The 14,579-nt window shown below is 41.4% G+C and overlaps 1 protein-coding gene across 2 annotated transcripts in view; it reads left to right on the top strand.

Annotated features, from left to right (window-relative positions):
* Positions 1 to 14,374, top strand: part of prmt3 (protein arginine methyltransferase 3) — a 287,320-nt gene extending 272,946 nt beyond the window's left edge. For both annotated transcript variants that reach the window (XM_063061730.1, XM_063061729.1), the window contains one exon: positions 13,856 to 14,374. In XM_063061730.1, the coding sequence (XP_062917800.1) occupies positions 13,856 to 13,965 (110 nt within the window). In that variant the 3' untranslated portion in view covers positions 13,966 to 14,374. The remainder of the gene's footprint in view (positions 1 to 13,855) is intronic.
* Positions 14,375 to 14,579: the final 205 nt, after the last annotated feature.

The raw sequence follows: 14,579 nt of genomic DNA on the forward strand, positions 1-14,579 counted from the left end.
TAAACATCAAAGCAATCTTAATTCTAACAATATGCATTTCTAAGTAATTAGATTTACAAATAAATAAGTTTAATTTAAGCCATAATCTTGAAAATTATAAGCACAAACAGATTCTGCAGATGCTGGAAATCCAGAACAACACACACAAAATGCTGGAGAAATCCAGCAGGTCAGGCAGCATCTATGGAGATGAATAAAGAGTTGACATGATGGATGAGACCCTTTATCAGGGCTGCAAAGGAAGGAGGAAGGTGCCAGAATAAGATGGTGGGAGGAGGACAAGCCAGAAAGTGATAAGTGAAACCAGGTGGGTGTGGGGAATGAAGTGAGAGGCTGGAAGGAGATAGGTGGAAAAGGTAAAGGACTGGAGAAGAAGAGATCTGATGGGAGAGGAGAGTGAACCATGGGAGAAAGGGAAGGAGGAGGTGTACCAGTGAAAGGTGATAGCCCGTGAGGAGAAAAATTGAAAGGCCAGAGTGGGGTGGTTGAAGCGGAGGGTTGGGGGAAAAGGAAAAATCACCGCAAGTTGGAGAAATCGATGTTCATGCCATGTCGGTCCATGGCGTCCTCTTTTGCCACAGTGAAGCCACTCTCAGGTTGAAGGAGCAACACTTCACATTCTGTCTTGATCACCTCCAACCTGATGGCATGAAGAATGATTTCTCCAACTTACAGTAATTCTTTCCCCCTCCCATTCCCTCTTCTTCAGGTCGGTACAACATCATGGGTCGAAGGGCCCATACTGTGCTATTATGGTCTAAGTACAGCAGACAACTAAAATGTTTATGGCATAGTGCCATATCATCTCCATTGTACTATAACTGATGTAAATTATTCCCTGACCAACATATGGTAGTTCCAGTTTAAATTTTCTTTTAATTGTTGTTTGCTTTGAAATGTAATTTTTTAATGTTATCTGCATCCATCAAGCTTTATTTTATCTTGATGTAGCCTCAATTAACAAATCCCCTCAGTAGAACTTCAATTAATTTTTTAAGCTGTCAACTTTCTTGGTGAAATCTGATTTTTTTAAACATTCTCTATGGTTACAATTGAAACGGACTCTTTGTCGCAATTTCTGCCGGCTAAGAGTTGCCCTTTAGTTTTTATTTCCCTGGTCCCTTTTCTCTTAAATAATATTCTGGGTGCCATTTGTTGCCAAGTATCATGTGGAATTTCTCAATGAAAGTAAGTTTGGCCTGTTCTCAATGGAGTTTACAATAATGGGATGAATTTACTGAAACCTATAAGAATCTGAGAATGGGGTGGGTATCACAGGCAAAGCCCTCCCTGCCAGGGAATACATTTAAATGTAGTGCTGCCACAAGAAAGCAGCATCTGTTATCAAAAACCCCACCATCCAAGCCATGCCACTACTACCATTGGGCAGGAGGAACAGAAACCTACATTCCACTCCACCAGGTTTGTGAACAGTTATTACCCTACAACTATTAGGCTCCTAATACAGCGTGGATAGCTTCAATCACCACTACTCTGAACTGATTCTACAACCTACAGGCTCGCTTTCAGGGACTCTTCACAACTTGTGTTCTCGGTATTATTTATTATATGTACAGATTGTCACCTTTTGCACATTGGTTGTCAGTCTTTGTCTATTTATGTATATTTTTTTTTGGAAATTCGCTTATACTTTCCCTGTAAATGCCTACAAGAAAATGAATCTCAAGATAGTATATGATAACATATATGTATTTTGATAATAAATTTACTCTGAACTTTGAAGCACTGAGGGCCATCAAGATAAATGGTGAGAGGATCTTAGATAGATAGGTATACCTTATTAATCTCGAGGGAAATTTGGTTTTGTTACAGCCGCACCAACCAAGAATAGAGCGTAAATATAGCAATACAAAAAACCCCAACAATCAAACAACAAAATGCAAACTATGCCAGATGGAAAATAAGTCCAGGACCAGTCTATTGGCTCAGGGTGTCTGACCCTCCACGGGAGGAGCTGCACGTTCGATGGCTACAGGCAGGAAGAACCTCCCGTGCCGCCAAGTGTTGTATCACGGTGGAATGTGGCCGAAGTCCAACAGTAAAAAGTTCATTATCCAGTCTGCAAACACGTTCCTCGATCGTAATATACCCCAGATTGCACCATCCATTGTTAACCAGATCAGTAAGCACGAAACTCCTTTACGCTTACCGCTCTCGGTGCACTTCCGGTCAGCCGGAACGGTATTACCCACCGAACTCCTCTTCTCCAAGAGTCCCTGTTGCCTCGACCCAGTCCTCTTTCCTCGGCTTTGTGATCCCCCTCTGCATCTTCTGTGTGTTTTCCTCCGGATTTCAGCAGGGGTGTCCGCCGCTCTGTTAGCTAAGCCGGCCGGGATTTGCTGGTCCATGGAATGCGACCTTGCTTCTGTCCCGCATGTCAGGATGTAACCATTTCCAGCGCTAAAGAAAACCCAAATAAAACTCTCTCTACCAGCATGTTAGAGAGGGTGCAGCTTCGACGTGTTACCGTCAGAAAAAAAAACAAAAATAACGTAAATTAAAAAGTAGGAAGAAGAAAGTAAAAGAATAGATCGGAACAGCTGTACCAGGCTGCATGCACGACCGGCGCATGCGCACAATGATGGATATTAGAACAAGAAACAGGGCCAAATAACGTCCATTTGAGAATAAGGGGGAGAGGAATTTGTTTACTTTGGAAATATTTTAAGGGAAAGCTGAGGGGGAACTCCACTCAGAGGGTGGTGAAAGTATGGAACAAGCTGCCAGCAAAAGTGTTGGATGAGGGTTAAAGGGCAACATTTAAGAGAAGTTTGAATAAGTACATGGACAGGAGGGCTATTGTCCGGGTGTGGGTTGATGGTATTAAGCAGAAAGCAGTTCAGTATGGAATAGATGGGCTGAAGGGCCTGTTTCTGTGCTGTAGTGCTGTATGATACTGAATTATTATGTATATTGGAAATAATTTGGAAAGTATGTAGCTCCAGTAGTTGATGGTTGGCTTGAGTTCTCCGATCTTGGCAATTTAATGCAAAGGTTTTGTCACCATACAAGGAGGCAGCTTCAGTGTGCTGTTAATTGTGGTCTGTCCTCCGAGTGCTTGACCTTTATATACAGTACTTATCAATCAGCTGATTGGTCATCATTACAGACACGCAATTGTGATGTAGGGAAGAAATCACATCGCTGTTTGGTTGCATGGCGAACTTCATGCATTACGGTCTGGAATTTTGTCTCATAAATAGGATTGAAGTCATTTTACAGAACTGTATGTGGAAAACCATGCATCTAGGAATTCTCTTGCATGCCGCATTTTTGCACCATGACTTTCACTGATGCCCAGTTGAAGTTGTGCCCCTCTCGATCGTCATGGGTGGAGCCTAGGGAGAGTTGGTCATGTTAGTTCATGTCCAGTTGATGTTCATGAATCCTTGTGGATAGTTTTCTCCCAGTTCGGCTGACGTAATACTTGCTGCAGTCCCCACAATGGATTTTGTAGACCACGTTGGTCTTGTTCAGTAGTTTGGTTCATTCTTTTGGTCTGCAAAGTACTGTCCTCAATGTTACTGTTGACTTATGTGCGATCAGAATTCTATGTTCCCGGAGCCGTTGGGCCATCATTTCCAAGATACCCAGGTGTCCCCCACTTTTCGAACGTTCGCTTTACAAAACCTCACTGTTACGAAAGACCTACATTAGTACCCTGTTTTCGCTAACAGAAGATGTTTTCACTGTTACGAAAAAAGCAGCGTGTGAAAAAAATCAGCGCGCGATAAAAGGCAGCGCGCGCCCTGAGCAGCCGCTCTCTCCCGGATTCGGAACTGCATTCTCGCCGGCATTGCTTAAACACGTGCCTGTGAGCAGCCATTAGCAAGATGAGTTCTAAGGTATCAGAAAAGCCTGAAAGAGCTCGTAAGGGTGTTACACTTAGCGTATAACTAGACATAATTAAGCGTTTTGATCGTAGTGAACGAAGTAAGGACAAAGTGAGTTTGGTTTGTGGAAGCTGACAAAGATGATGTTGAAGAGGTTTTGGCATCCCATGACCAAGAACTGATAGATGAAGAGCTGATGCAATTGGAAGGGGAAAGGATAACAATCGAAACCGAATGAGTAATGATAAAGTACAACTTTAATTTTGAAAGGGTACGTCGGTTTAGGGGATATTTGCAGGATGGTTTGTGTGATTACAAAGAACTGTATGATAGAAAAATGTGTGAGGCTCAGCAGTCAAGCAAGCCTTCCACATCAGCCACAGCAGATGACGAACCTCGACCTTCGACTTCGAGGCGGGCAGTCATAGGAGAAGATGAGCTGCCTGCTCTAATGGAAACAGACGACGAGATGACACCCCATGTCCCACCACCCCAACACCCAGGCTGCGGACAGATATCGATTCGCGGAGAATGCAGCGGTAGCCGGGAGACACACGGCACATCTTTAAGAAAAAAGCCGAAATAAACATGCTAATTAATTAGGTGCCGCCCGGCACGTAATTGTCGGCCCAGATCAGAGGCGATGCAATCGGCAATCGTCTCTGATCTGGCCCGACATTTACGTGCCGGGCGGCACCTAATTAATTAGCTTGTTTATTTCGGCTTTTTTCTTAAAGATGTACTGGATGCATCCCGGCTACCACTGGACCCCAGCATGCTTCGCGGATCGGTATCGGTTCGCTGCCCGGGGGGTGGGGGCCACTGCAGCACCCGAACCTCTGACGACTCAGTCTAACACACCACCATCAGTGTGCTCCGCGCTTTCCCAATTCCGGTAAGTGATACTACACTGTACATACATTATTTCTACTTTATATCAGCTGTGTATTTTTATGTGTTATTTGGTATGATTTGGCAGCTTCATAGCTTAACAGTTACTGGAGAGCGCTTGCGCCGTGTTTTTGCTGACGGCGCTTGCGTGAGATTTTCGCTACGGAGAACAGTTCAGGCAATGATTGTGGAAAAGTATTTCTACTTTATAAGCTGTGTATTTATCATATCATTCCTGCTTTTACTATATGTTACTGTTATTTTAGGTTTTATGCGTTATTTGGCATGATTTGGTAGGTTATTTTTGGGTCTGCGAACGCTTACAAAATTTTCCCATATAAATAAATGGTAATTGCTTCTTCGCTTTACGACATTCTGGCTTACGAACCGTTTCATAGGAACGCTCTACCTTCAGATGGCGGGGGAAACCTGTATTTCAAATGTCTGGAAGACCAACCCGTTTGGTCGCTACTTGGTTTGTGTGTTGCCAACCTCGTAGGCATCTTTGTAAGAAGTTACGTGGGTGTCTGCTTCTTGTGTATACTTTAAAGGGATGTTTTTATTCTTTATCCTTTAGGTCTGCTGTGCTGCAGTATCAAAATGCTACAGCATTTGGGTGGGAGCTGTGATAGTTTAGGATCTGATCTGTATGTGTTCCCCTTATGATAAATGGAAGTTTCCAAAGTGCCGACTGTGTTTCTACTGACAAGCACGCCCAAGAATGCTAGTTTCCCTTCCGTTTCTGTTTCCATTGTGAAATTTAATATCATTGAGCGCATTGTTGATTATTTTATAAGTTCTTTTAATTTCTTTGCATTTTAGAATGCAAAGGTATCATCAATGTAACGGACTCAAATTTTAGAGTTTGTAATTAGCAACACCATCTTTTCTAACTTTTGCATGACGGCCTCTGCTATGAACCCGGAGATGGGCGAGCACATTGATGTCCCTTTCAACTGTTTGTAAAGTATGTCATTAAATTTAAAAACGCAAACAACAGGAATTCTGCAGATGCTGGAAATTCAAGCAACACACATAAAAGTTGCTGGTGAACGCAGCAGGCCAGGCAGCATCTCTAGGAAGAGGTGCTGCCTGGCCTGCTGCGTTCACCAGCAACTTTTATGTGTGTTGTTTCATTAAATTTAAACTAGGTGCAAAAGCAGAATTCTATCTGTTTATTAAATATATCTTAGGCTGAGAATAGGCAAGAAAGTGGAGTCCAGTGATCAGATTAGTCGTGGTCTTTATGAATAGTAGCTTAGGCTTGAGAAGAGTTATGGTCTAATTCTGATCCAGTGTGTAAGTGTGCATATTTTTATTGTGTGAGCCTGCACACTAATTGCTGGTGGGAAACAATCTCTCAGTGAAGCAATGTATTGCCCACACATACAGTGATAGCACAGCAAGAGTATAATTGAAACTTTTGGTGATAAATCTATAAAACCCTATGCCAATTTACAAGGTAAAGACAAAAGTAATTGACACCCAGGTTCATTTAACTGAGTATCGAATTTTTCTATTTTGAGACATTAAAGCTTGCTATCACTCATGAACAGTATTCTTCTCAAGAAGAATTTAGATTTAGCTGGCTACGAGAGAATAAAAAAGTGTGCAAGTTTTGAGAAGGGGATTAGCATTGTGAGAAATTAACAATGGGACTGGGCAATTTTTGTCATTTAAGAAGAATCCATTCTCACCACAGGCGACATTAAATCTCTCCTTTTGATATTTGATTTTTATGTTGACTCTAATGGAGAATTTTTTTGCGGTGTACAGCTTCCGGCTGCCACTCTGATGAAAAATCTTATAAATCAATTTAAAGATTTAAAGACCTCAAGCCCAATTAAACTGATTATTTAGGCATAGGTTCTATTGAAGAGTAATCACAAAGGATTTAATGTTCACATGAACATCAGCAAATGAAGTACTGGAAAAGACCATCTGCCCTATTTATCCCTTCACAAGGTGTTGTGATGCAAATTGTAATGCAAAAATACCTTTATCATTTCCCACCCCACCAACCAATCTCCTAAGAGCGAGAGATTGTCTCCTTTATCATTCCCCACCCCACCAACCAATCTCCTAAAAGTGGGAGATGTAGCGGAAGAGGATCCATTTTAAAGGTAGGAAGTTGCCCTTTAATCCCTGATATTAAACAAACAAGTTCCAAGGAAGTACAGTAACTGAAGTCTCAAGAATATTGGCTTCAAATATAAAGAATACAAATTTCAAGTTGTATATGGATACACGCTTTGATAATGAACCTTTGAATCTTTGAATGTCAAAGCTAGACTAAAAGACTGTGCACTCTGCTCCCTATTTGGTTCAACCCATATTTGCTTTATTGATGATTCCCATGAATAATGAGGTGGTGACACTCATTTCCTCATCATTTAAAATGTACTGCACTCTATACAAGTGTTGTCTAGAATTGAGCTGCCTTAGTTGCCAGAATCAGATGGATAAGTTACTTGGATTGTTTCTGAAGTCATACTAGCTGCTCTAAGGCACCCATTCACTTTTGAAGAATTCAAGATTGTTCAATGTCATTTCCAGAGCACAAGTGTAAAGGAGAACAAAATAATTGTAACTCCTTATCCGATGCAGCACCAATAAAACACAGTAAGATAAAGAATACAATACTAAAAAGAAAACTACAATAAATATAAATATATATTTTAAACAAACAGGACAAACAATGAATGTGCAAAGACAACCAACTGTGCACATACAAAAAGGAAAAATATAATCTTAAAAAATCAATAAATATTGAGAACATGAGATGAAGAGTCCTTGAAAGTGAGTCCATAGGTTATGGGAACAGTTCAGAGATGGATGAATCAAGTTGAGTATCCCCTCTGGTTCAAGAGCCTGATGTTTGAGGGATAAAAGCTATTCCTGGATCTGGTGGTGTGGGTCAGAGGCTCTCATACGTTCTTCCGTAAGGCAGCAGAGAGAAAGTGCATATCCTGAGTGGAGGGCGTACTTGATGATGGACGGTGCTTTCTTGCAACAGCGCTCTGTGTATGTGTGCTCAGTGGTGAGGAGGGCAAGTTTTAGATGTCCTGTGGAATCTTCACAAACTTCTAAGTAGAAGTATTGCCAAGGTTTTTTCATAATGGCGCATACGTGCTGGATCCAGGACAGATCCTCTGAAATGATAACACCGAGGAATTTGAAGTCACTGCCCCTCTGCAAGATAATTGTGTTTCTATTAGTAGTACTCTGTTGATGTCGAGCACATTTTGCACCTTGGCTATTCCAGACTGTCCAACAAAAGACTATCTTGGCAAAATAATAATCTAACATACAAAAACTGTAGATGCTGAAAATTTGAAGTAAAGGCAGGAAAGACTCTGCAGGTCAAATGGCATCATCCGAGACAGAAGTAAGACCATAAGAGCAGAATTAAACCATTCGGCCTACCAAGTGGGAATGTAGATCTGTAATTCGTTGAACGTGGTGTCACAGGTAGATAGAGTTGTAAAGAAAGCTTTTGGCACATTGACCTTGAAAACAAAGATATTGAGTAGAGGAGTTGGGATGTTATGTTAAAGTTGTATAAGACTTTGGTGAGGCCGTATTTGGAGTATTTTGTACAGTCACCTACTTACAGGAAAGGTGTCAATAAGATTGAAAGAGTGCAGAGAAAATTTACAAGGATGTTGTCAGGACTTGAGGACCTGAATAATAGGGAAATGTTGAACAGGTTGGGTCTTCATTCCCTAGAGCCTAGGAGAATGAGGGGACATTTGATAGAGGCATACAAAATTGTGAGAGGTATAGATAGAGTAAATACAAGCAGGTTTTTTTTCCCATTGAGGTTCGGTGAGACTAGAACTAGAGGTTATGGGTTAAGGGTGAAAGATGAAATATTTAAGGGGAACCTGAGGAGGAACTTCACTCAGAGACTGGGGCAAGTGTGGAGCGAGCTGCCTGTGGAAGTGGTGGATGTGGGTTCACTTTCAACATTTAAGAGACATTTGCGTATATGTACATAGATGGGAGGGCTATGGTCAATGAGACTGGGCAGATTAATAGTTCAGCATGGATTAGCTGGGCCGAAGTAAATTTATGTGCCTTAGTGTTCCAATGTACTGATAGATAGATTTGTGTCACAAATCTAATTATAGGCATGTACATGTTAGTAAAAATATATTTTTTAGTAACAGACTTTATTTATCTCATATAATCTGAAATGCCTTCACAAGGCAGAGACTGACACCAATGTCATTGCTGCGAAAGTAATTTCCGATGTAGTGGTTGATAGGTATCAAAAAATATTACAGAAACAGTACATTTGTTCTTGCATTATCTGTCATTAATTGTCAATGCCTCCACGTGATTACTGGTAACAATTTGCTCTTCTTGTTTGTTATAAAACCAAGGATTTAAAAGGAAGTGAAGCTGCCAAATGAAACTCTCTAAAAGGAGAAGAAAAGTAATTCATTATCCAATGATAATTAAGCAATCATTTCCGTAGACTCATATTTATTTTGTTGGCCCCGTATGATTCCAATGGCCATCTGTTTATAAGCAGTAATGGTGCATATAATTTACTTGAAGGAGTTGCACTTGAATTTTAATTTCACACAAAACAGAAAGGTGGTACAACATGCTTGGAATTTTACATAATGTATTTAGTTAAGACTGATAATGGTGGTTGCTGGTAGGTAAACTGATGGTCAAAGAACTGTGGAATTTGACAATACTAACTGGCATAGTTAAAAAACTTTTTTCACCCAGAGAGTTGTGGATCTGTGGAATGCTCTGCCTCAGAAGGCAGTGGAGGCCAATTCTCTGGATGCTTTCAAGAAAGAGTTAGATAGAGCTCTTAAAGATAACGGAGTCAAGGGATATGGGGAGAAGGCAGGAACGGGGTACTGATTGTGGATGATAAGCCATGATCACAGTGAATGGCGATGCTGGCTCGAATGGCCTACTCCTGCACCTATTGTCTATTGCCTATTAGCATAACACTATTACAGCACCTGTGGCCTGGGTTCAATTCCGCTGCTCAGTGCAAGGAATTTGCACATTCTCCCCACAACTGGATACTCTGGTTTCCCCTCACGTTCCAAAGATGTAGGGGTCAGTCGGTTAATTGTTCACATGGGTGTAATTAAGTGGCATGGGTTCATTGGACCAGAAGGGCCTGTTACCATGCTGTATCTCTTAATAAATAACATTTCATTTTAAATATCTACAATACCATTCGTGCAAAGTTTCTAATGCAGTTTTCTTCTCCTGCTGTATGGGGCAATAGAAACATGAGCACTGTGAGAGGCACTCTGTTGGTTGAGATTAGCCATGGATGTTCCATCCCAGCTACATGATACGCAAGCGAGGGCACTATCATATGGAGAATAAGCTGTTGCCCATGCAGCAGGCTCCCCCTCTCCACGCAGCTGATGAATCCAAAGGAACAGCAGTTTGGCACCAGCGGCATCACAGGAGTTGACAGTCAGCATTGAACTCAACATAGGGCTGTCGTAAGGACTCCTGCTCCAGATTTTTCCTTGGGCTTTACTCCCGAAGCCTTCCCAGTGAGTGAGCATAGCCGCAAGGCAGCGGAGGTTTGAGATCAGAGTTTCCTTTCTCCTGGGTGAGCTGCTAACCATGGCTGATGAACCCCATCTGCCTGACTTGACTGGTTTTAAGGTGCCTGCAACACATCTTTGTGTCAATAGAAATGGTTCCGCCAGGCTTACTGGCTAAGCCACGCGTGAAGGCCAGGGGCTGGTCTTGGTTGTCAGAGGCTATTTCAGATACATGCCATTGGGAGCATTTAGTAGGTAGTGGGAACTTGTCCCCACTACCACCCCTGGCTATAACAACGTTAAGGGACCATTGTACTGCTGCAAAACAACAAATATCACATCATAAGACAGCGATAAATTCTGATTCTGGTGAGGATGTGCCTATAAGCAGGGTGAAAACTGAGGTGAAACACCCTATAAATGGAGCAATGAGAAGAATGGTGGAACAGAGGCATCTTGGGATGTTACAAATTCTGGCAGGTAGAGAAAGTATCACAAAAGTTAGCACAGCCTTCCTATGACTTTTCATCATGATGTTGCCTGGGATGAAGTGATTCAGTAATGGAGGGTAAGAGGGGGCCTGATTGAGGTATATGAAATTGAGGTAGGATGGACTACTGAAAATTTTCCCTATACAGTGGAAGAGAAAACTAGGGGACACAGATTTGAGATAGGTGGGTAATAGATTTCAAGGAGATCTGAGGGAAACCTTTTCATCCACAGAGTCGTATGTGGAAAAATAACCAATGCTGGAAGAACTCAGTAGGTCAGGCAGTGTCTGTGGAGACCAAAGGTGTATGTTTTAAAAACCTAGAAAGCAGTACCTAACAAAGTAGTGAAAGTAGACTTGAGAAAAATTGACAGAAATATCCATATGAGTGCTTGAATTGCCTATGCGGAGAGGTAAGTCCTGGTCTCAATATCAGCAAAAGTGGGGAATTGTTTGTGGATTTCAGGAAGGGGAAGGAGGGAGAACACACACCAGTCCTTACTGAGGGGCCAGCAGTGAAAAGGGTGAGCAGCTTCAAGTTCCTGGGTGTCAACGTTGCGGAGGATCTATTCTGGGCCCAACACATTGATGCAATCGTGAAGAAGGCATGCCAGCATTTCTACTTCAGTAGGAGTTTGAGAAAATCTGGTATGTCACCAAACACTCTGCAGGTGTACAATGGAGAGCATTCTGACTGGTTGCATCACAGACTGGCTCCAATGCACAGGATCAAAAGAGGCTTCAGAGGGTTGTAGACTCAGCTACCTCCATCACAGGCACAACCCTACTGACCATCGAGGACATCCTCAAGAAGGTGGCATCCATGGTTATGGTCCCTCAAAATCTAGGACATTCCCTCTTCTTGTTCCTGCCAGTGGGGAGAACCTGATGGCAACACTCAAAGTTAAAGGGACAGTTTTTTCCCACTCTGCCATCAGATTTCTGAAAGTTCCAAGAAAACTACCTCGCAATTCACCTTTCATGCTATTTATTTATAGTGATGTTTGCATCTCGCACTGTAAAATAACAAAGTAACAGATTTGACAACATAAAGTATGTCAGTGAGAATAAATTTGATTCTAAAAATAGGATTAATGCAGATGGATGCCCATTGGTTGATCCGGACCACAATTGGCCAAAGGATCTCATTCCCACTGTGTAATTCTGTGATTATATTTCCATTTCCAATGTTTTAATAGGACATGAATCCAGATCTACTGATATGGCAGTGAACAGAGACTAAACAATCCCATAAATCATGAACGCTTAAAACAAAAGTTGATAGGTGCTTGATTAGTAAGGGTTCCAAAGTTTACAGAGAGAACGTGGTAGAATGGTGTCTAGAGAGAAAAATCAATCGGCCATGATCGAATGGTGGAGTAGACTTAATGGGCCAAAAAGCCTAATTCTGCTTCTATGTGTTATGATCTTATGGTCATGTGGACGTAGGATATTTATTGGGTTGAATCTCACTGGTTATAGTTGCCAGTACAAAGGGAACTGCCAGGGTTGAGCCATTTCCCATCAGTGCTGGATCCACAAGAGCCCATTGTAAATCGAGTGTGGATTGGATAATAGATAACCGTGGACCATGTCTCACTAAAGTTCTCCTGCATTACACTGCAGATTCATCGTCTCTGATCCTGAACCATTCAGAGCTGGTGTACATTCAGAAGCCCCATTAATTTCTGTGAGGATTCTCAGTCTGATAAGCAACCAAGGGACTTGTATTTTACTTACTTTAATTAGTTCTTAGTACTTCAGTGTTGTATTTTTAGATTTTATTCAGCCCAAAATGTCAACTGTACCTTTTGCTATAGATGATGCCTGGCTTGCTGAGTTCCTCCAGCATTTTGTGTGTGTTGCTCGGATTTTCAGCATCTACAGATTTTCTATTGTTAGTAAAAATCTGTTGTTGTTACCTGACTCTGTGGAGACATATAGAAACTGTTTGAAACAAAGACCCCAACATTGTCACTGTCAGAGACTGTCAGTGCAGATGAAGAGCATAGACACCGAAGTCTAAATAGTGGGTACATGGGGAGTGATGTTAATCCACATCTCTCGCATGACGTGGGTTTAAAGCACTTGGAAAGACAAAATTGTTGTTAGACATTGATTACCCTAGTGTTGGCCAAACTTTTCAGGACATCTGCTGAATGGGTAAATAATAGTCTCAAAACAAAGCATCATTAATGGCTTAGATAAAGTGAACATGTGTTTCCAATAGTGGGAGAGTCTAGGACCAGAGAGCAAAGCCTCAGAATAGAAGGAGGCCTATTTAGAACAGAGCTGAGGAGGAATTTCTTTAGCCAGAGTGTGGTAGATCTTTGGAATTTATTGACAGAGACATTTGAGAAGGGCAAGTCATTGGGTATATTTAAAGCAGAGGTTGATAGGTACTTAATTAGTAAGGGCATCAAAGGTTACGGGGAGAAGGCAGGAGAAAGGAATTGTGAGGGATAATAAATCAGCCATGATGGAATGGTAGAATAGACTCGATGGGGTGAGTGATCTAGTTCTGCTCCTTTGTTTGATGGTATGATTGCCTAAGCATAGCCTGCAACTGAGCAAACACTGTACAACAATACTCAGAGGGAACTTTAGATTTCCATGAGTGATATGCATGAATTCAGCAGCTGAAATTCCTCTTTGGAGATCCAACAGATTTGTTTACAGTATATCTCTTTAGAGATACAGATTAGAACAGGCCCTTCTAGTCCAATGACCCAGCATTACCCAATGACACGCATGTGAGCAATTAACCAACTAACCCTTATATGTTTGGAATGTGGGAGGGAACCAGGCATCCAGAGGAAACACACATGGTCACAGGGACAAAGTACAAATTACTTACAGACAGCGGTGGGATTGAACCCAGATCACTGGCACTGTCAAGCATTATGCTAACCACTATACTAACATGCCTCCCATGTATCAGCACTGTTGTGATATGTATAGCTACCGTTCAAAACCTTTCTTTCTCTGAGGGCCAATAATTAGATCTGTTTATGTACAGTAACGTTTTCCCTACTCCTTATTTCTGTATCTATAGAATAATATGTTTCTTTTGGTTCTAGGTGATGTCTTACATGGGAAGATTACCTGCTGCAAGAATCGAAAGGATCCTCGATCATTAATTGTAACACTCTTTATTAATGATACAAAGCAAACGTACAGTGTTCAGTGAAGTTTTGTTTGCTGGCACCACAAGGTCTGTCTCCACCTCTTCATTTTGTTACAACGGATTTAGCTCTCCACATGTATGATAATTGAATGTCCATTTGTCATATCCAAATGAAGTACAATTTAAAAATTCAATGACTTTGATTTATTTTTCACAAATAAAGCTATTGAATAACTTGAATGTTGTGTGTCGGTCATGGCCCATTTTATAAATATGAACGTAATATAAGTCCTGTTGATTACATTATCAATGATAACAGAACTCTTCAATGTTATTTGGAGGTATTTTGCAATATTGAAGAATGGAGTGATTTTGAAAAATGTTTTTTGTACTGGCTACTGGATGAATGGCTCTGTCGCCTTTTTCTGGAGGAGACCATCCACTATGTAAGACTGTACAAATAAGGAATAAAGTGAGCATTCTTATTAAACATTTTATTTATTTATTTATTTAGTTGGTTGGTTAGTCAGAGCTACAGCATTGAACGGCCCCTTCCAGCCCAACAAGCCCAGCAACCCACCTATTTAACCCTAGCCTAATCACGGGACAATTTACAATGACCAACTAACCTACTAAGTGGTACGTCTTTGGACTGTGGAAGGAAACCGGAGCACTTA

This window comes from Mobula hypostoma, chromosome 11, assembly GCF_963921235.1.
Source record: "Mobula hypostoma chromosome 11, sMobHyp1.1, whole genome shotgun sequence".
Taxonomy (NCBI): domain Eukaryota; kingdom Metazoa; phylum Chordata; class Chondrichthyes; order Myliobatiformes; family Myliobatidae; genus Mobula; species Mobula hypostoma.